At 48.7% G+C, this 6,000-nt stretch overlaps 1 protein-coding gene across 2 annotated transcripts in view; it reads left to right on the top strand.

Annotated features, from left to right (window-relative positions):
- Nucleotides 1-6,000, top strand: part of EFR3B (EFR3 homolog B) — a 55,759-nt gene that overhangs the window by 45,077 nt on the left and 4,682 nt on the right. For both annotated transcript variants that reach the window (XM_015588254.2, XM_025045772.1), the window contains exons 18-21: nucleotides 677-768; nucleotides 2,809-2,857; nucleotides 3,902-4,008; nucleotides 5,797-5,846. In XM_015588254.2, the coding sequence (XP_015443740.1) occupies nucleotides 677-768; nucleotides 2,809-2,857; nucleotides 3,902-4,008; nucleotides 5,797-5,846 (298 nt within the window). The remainder of the gene's footprint in view (nucleotides 1-676; nucleotides 769-2,808; nucleotides 2,858-3,901; nucleotides 4,009-5,796; nucleotides 5,847-6,000) is intronic.

Consider the following 6,000-nt stretch of genomic DNA (forward strand, 5'->3'; position numbering starts at 1 on the left):
GACTTCGGTTGCCTTCCGTGGATTTTCACACAAGAGCTGAAAGACACAGTGGAAATCCATGATGAGATCCTGTGGCCTTCCCCGCCTCTCTCCTCCATGCAGCGTCCCTGGGAATGACTAGCCCGTGAGATCGCCTGGCCGGTGGGGGTGAGAGGGGCCCCATTGTGCCAGACATGGGTTACAGAATCAGAGACCCAGTTCTCTGTGATTTATTTCCTGAAAAATCTTAGACAAATCTCTTGGCATCTCTGAGTCTCAGTTTCCTTTACTGTAAAATAGGGATATTGATAGTACCTGCCTTAGAGGGTTGATGGGAGAGGTGCATGAAATAATGAAGGCAAATGCACATAGTAAATGCTACACAAATGACAGCCATCAGTTGCTGTGAGCAGATGACATTTACACGAGTTGAGATATGCTTTCTGGTCATGAGCAGCTTCTTTGCTCTCATCAGTGATTTCAAAATCTTAGCCCTAAAGAGAAGAAGGCACTACCCTAAGGTGGGCAGAGAAGGCCCGCAGCCTTCCGTCAACTCCAGCTGTAGCCTCCGTGTGCACTGAGCCCTCAGAAGATTGTGGACCAGGCAAAGGCACAGAGCCCGGGAGATGGAACTGGGGGTATGATCCTGGCTCGCACTCCCAGGGCCGGGAACCCTAGCTTCTGGCTTCTTCCCCAGATGAGGATCGTTTATCCAAGAGGAAGAGCATCGGAGAAACCATCTCCCTGCAAGTGGAGGTAGAATCCAGGAACAGCCCTGAGAAGGAGGAGGTGAGTGTCCTAGTGAAGCCCAGTGTCCCCAAGGGAAGGGACCTGCTCCTGCCTCCTGTGCGGTCAGACACTGCATGCTCCAGGCCCCCCTAACTGCACATCTGCTTTAAGGTTGCATGGAAAGTAAATTTCTCAAGGAAGTCCTGTTTTCTTACTGACTCTCTTCATATATATCATAGACAATTCCATCTAGAAAAATTACTTGTATCCATCTTCCGCCCACCCGCACCCTGCCACACACACACACACTCCCCCTGAGGATATCATAAAAATTACTCTTGAAAGACTTGTCCTTTCCCACTCAGGATGAGGCAGACATGCTCCATGTTGGACATTGGAAGACCTAATGGGAGAGATGAGAGTGAGAACAGTTTCCATGGTGTTTCATCCAGAAATACCAATAAAGATGCTTTTTTTAAAAGAGAAAGCTGCAGCTCAAAGATCGATCCCTCTCTCTTCTCTTGAGGGCTGCAAATATCTAATTTCTGTTCAAATTAACATACGATATCTCCCCTGCCATTATTTCTCCTACCTCAGGAAATAAAGCAGATGTACCCACGAGTAAGGGAGAATAAGGAAGCATAGTGGAAACACCAAATTTACTGCGTCAAATGAGAAAGAAATGGCGGGAGGGGTGGGGAGGAGAGCGAAGGAGTCCTCAGGGAGCTGAAGCCACCAGATGCAGTGCCCTTATTTGTAGTGATGTCTGCTAGTATGGAATCCCACATCTGAATCAGCCTTCCTCTCCACCTCCGCTCCCGCGAATCACCTGTTCTTCCATGCCCAGCTCGCGTTCCATCCTCCATAAACCTCTCTCTACCTTCCCTTGCCCAGTGTCCGGCCTTTTCTTCGTCGCCACCACACGGTTCCCTAGTACCTCGCATGTGAATATCTGATGTCGGTCGGTGCTGACAGCGGATGGGTAGATGGAGGGATGTACAGAGGGTGACTCCTCAGAGTGAATGACAGCTCAGCACAACTCTCTCTTGCCTATAATTCCTCTGCTAACACGTTTTGCTGTTCCTACTGAGTGATAGCCAAGAGTCCTGCACAAAGTCAGTGCTCTCTTAATATTTGTTGAATGACTTTATCCCATAGCCTACGTCTCTGCCCTTTCCTACTCAAACAAGCGTTTACTGAATGCCAAACAAATCAAACAGTGTACAGCTCAATGGATTTTTACAAAAAGAATGTACCCGTGCAGTCACACCCAGATCAGGGAATAGAACAGTGTCATTGCCCGAGAGCCCCGCCTCTGCACCCCCTCCCCAGAGGAGCCACTAGTCTGACTGGTGTCACATCTTGAACTCTTTATTAATGAAGTTATTTATTCCTGTGTCTGTTTCTTTCTATTAATATTTATTTCAGTGATAGAATACGTGTAAATCGTGGGTCTTGCCTCAAGGAGCTTGTAGTCTAGTGAGGATTCCTGGAATTTAGTCCAAACTCCTTCACTATTTTCAGCATCTGAGGTAAAGCCACACATCTATGGAGCACTCTTCTATTATTATTATTGTTATTTTCCACCTCCTTTTATAGGCTCTGCAGATCCTAAGATCTCTGCAAATCATAAGACTGAGCTCCTATGACCCAGGTCCTTGGACCAACCTCAGCATTTCTTACCTTTATTTAATACTCAAATCACCTTGGTGGATAATTGAACATCATAAGTTTTCAAAAATGTTATTCAGTTCTTGAAATCTGCATTTGAAATTATATTTCCCAACTGCCTCCTCTTACTTCCAATATTTTAGGTTCGCTGAAGACTTTTTTGAATGACACAGTGTTTTCCTCCCACCTGGCTTAGTGGGACGAAGTGGGGAGGGAGGGGACAGTGAGTTCTTTTAGGGGAGACTCTAATGAGGAATCAGCCTCCCCACCTCCATCTCACCACCCTCGGGGACCCCGGTGAGAAGGTGGGTATCCCGAGGGAGTTTCTGCCCGTCAGGACATTCTTCTAAGCGGTAAAGGGGCTGCCACCTCCCTTCTGTCCCCTCCCCCACTTAACCTTTCTGAACGCTTCTGTCCCCTCTCCCTCAGCGAGTGCCGGCTGAGGAGATCACCTATGAGACGCTAAAGAAGGCCATAGGTAAGTGGAAAGCAAGTGACTCCGATGCAGGGGAGGGCGGAGCTGGGTCCTGGGAGGCCAGCAGGTATGTGCAGCGCCACCTGCTGCCCTCCAGAGGGTGATTTGGCACAGATGCGAGGGCAGAGGCTGGTGGCTTCCTCTAAACCCGTCACAACTACGAAGCTACAGTTGAAAGTCCCGCTGTCCTGGTGGGGATTATTAAATGTAGTCCACTGAAGGTTGCAGCCAGTCAGGTATAAAGCAATTTTGTATAACTATTTTGACTATTTTGGGGTAGAATGTGATACAAAAGAACAAATTGACCAATAAAAGATATTAAGAACAAATCATATTTTTATTTAATAATGACAATAGATTTTAAATGCAGTATTACCTCTTCTGTCTGAATTATTGGGCAATGAAATATTTTGAATAAGAGAGTTTTTCTCATAACCAGTGATGAATTATGCTATCAAATGCCAAACCTTTTTTATTTTTTGTTGTCATTGGTGGTACTCCTTCTGAATGTACATACTTTCTGCCTTCTTAAACAGAGTATGATGGACATATTCGAGACCCCCCTTTTTTTGCCAACTTATTTTGGATACCAAGAAGAATATGTAGAAGTCTTAAACTAAATGGCCTCAGACTGCCCTGCCCTAAGGATTCTGCATTGCTTTTTTGTGGTCCTATCTGGATTTTCCACTGTCGATGTCCCTTTTTAAATTACCCCCAGAGCACTTCTTGTTCCAAGAACTTCTGGCCAAGAGGCCCAGTGGCAATGTAGCTCCTCGCAGCTTCAAAAGCCCAGCTTAAGGGTCCACTTAACCATTTCCCAATCCCTTACATAAGAAAGGGACCTGGGTCCTCAGGCAACATGGGGACAAGGTCTAGCCCTCCGGGGGCCAAGCGGTGGCACCACGCCCTCCATGCCACCGCACCCTGCTCATCAGCAGAGGGAGAGCCCGGGCCGCAGCCCCAGACAGAGCTCCCTAGCGGGGGCTGCCCAACTCTCCACATCAGCGGGGCGGGACCTACGGGCTGACCGGGCTTTCTGTGCTGCAGTGGACAGCGTGGCAGTCGAGGAGCAGGAGCGTGAGCGGCGGCGGCAGGTAGTGGAGAAGTTCCAGAAGGCTCCCTTTGAGGAGATCGCAGCGCACTGTGGGGCCCGGGTAAGTGAGGCATGGCAGGGGTGAGTCCTCGGGGATTAAACAGGCCCTGGATCTGGGTCCAGGGCAGGACTGAGTCTCTAGGAGATTGCGACACTTTTGTCACCCAGAAATTAGGGTTTAGGTGCCAACAATGCCAAGGCACCACATTGTTTCCCCATGAACCAAAAGCCTTGGCTTTTAGCCACATGCTCCTCCAGGTCTCACAACTTTCGTTGTGAGAAAGAATCCTGATCTCAAGAGCTCCTGTGTCAAACAGACAGATCATAATAATTATAATCATAACAGCAAGGACATAAATGGCTCTGCGGACCAGAGCCCCTTACATTTTAGTGAGTTTTATTCTTAGGACAACTCCGTGAGGTTGACACCATTATGATCATCACATTACGCAGTGATGGAGGAGGCAAAGGAAAGAGGGCCCATGTTTAACAGAACCCGCTTCCGGGCAGACAGGATCGAACAGCCAGCCTTGGAAGACAGATTTAAAAGAGAGGACACCAGGCAGGTAGAAAGAAGGAGTCATGCCAATACTTAAGGGAAGAGCACAAACATTGCTTGAAACTGATTTGATATACCAGGATTCATTAGTCACGGTGTTCATTTTAGTAACGATGAAATATAATTGCAAGCTCCAAAATTTATAAATAATTCCTATTTTTTTGTAATTTTTCCTATTATATTATATATATATAAAGTGTAAGTATAATATAGATGGAGGGGCTATAATATACTAACCTCTCGTTGCATCTCAGGAGGTAGATACTGCTCATTTTGTGAGCTCGGAGTGGAGGCCCAGTTACTAAGCACATGCACAACTCATGCTGTGCACATGGACTCAGTTGGAACCAGAGGGACCAGAGCGAGCATCTTTTCTAAGCCACCCATTTTGCATAGCTGCTTCTTGGGTGTTAAGGAAGGAGCTGGAACCAGCTCTGAGCCTCCCGACTCCGTGCCCAGCAGGCTCTAGTGCCCCACTTAGAGGCGCTAAGGGCCCTTCAAGAACTGCCTGCTGAAGTCCTCCTGGTGTTCCTAGCCTCTGTGCTGTCCCCAGAAGGCCTTCGCCAGGCGGTTTCTAAGCCAACCATTTTGCCCAGCTGCTTCTTGGGCGTTAAGGAAGGAGCTGGAACCAGCTCTGAGCCTCCCGACTCCGTGCCCAGCAGGCTCTAGTGCCCCACTTAGAGGCGCTAAGGGCCCTTCAAGAACTGCCTGCTGAAGTCCTCCTGGTGTTCCTAGCCTCTGTGCTGTCCCCAGAAGGCCTTCGCCAGGCGGTTCTGCCTGACTTGAACCCATGTCCAGGTTCCACCGTTCCCTTCCTGAGTCTGCACTGCCCCACCCCAACGGAGCGCTCCGGACAGGGTTTCGTGGCAGCTGGCAGAGGTGCAGGGGGCCTGTCGGAAGCCAGCCGACCAAGTCAAACCGGGTACCTGAATGGGGGAGCGGGGACTGAGAAAAAAGAGAAGACAGACAGGGTGCAGGAGGGAGAGCAGATCTCACAACTGTCTCTCCGAGTTTATTTCTTATGCTTCTTTTTATACATAATCTGTTCCTTTGAGTCTCCCAAGATAACATAATTAAAGTAACATCCTGAAGATCAAGGTACAATCGACACTTCCTTTGACACTCCCTTTATCTATACTTAATCTTCTTCTTCCTGGAATTCCACAGAACCAGCCTTTTCCTTTTTATGCAAGCAGGCCTCCCGAGATAAACCATGTACTCTTTTGAATTTGGGGAGCTTTATCTCCCTACAGGAGCCCCAGCTCACTCTCTCCCTCTGTTTGTGTCTAGGCATCACTGCTGCAGAGCAAACTCAATCAGATCTTTGAAATCACCATTCGGTAAGTGGCAGCCCTGGCCGGGGGACCCCCATCCATGTGGCCCAGTGTTGGGCCCTCTCCTCCCGAGTATTCCCGTCATGCCTGCCTCAGTCCTGGCACCCTTCAGCCTGTCTCCAGGGCTGGAGTCAGCCACCAGCTCTCCCCAGAAAGGGAA

This window comes from Pteropus alecto, unplaced genomic scaffold, assembly GCF_000325575.1.
Source record: "Pteropus alecto unplaced genomic scaffold, ASM32557v1 scaffold61, whole genome shotgun sequence".
Taxonomy (NCBI): Eukaryota; Metazoa; Chordata; class Mammalia; order Chiroptera; family Pteropodidae; genus Pteropus; species Pteropus alecto.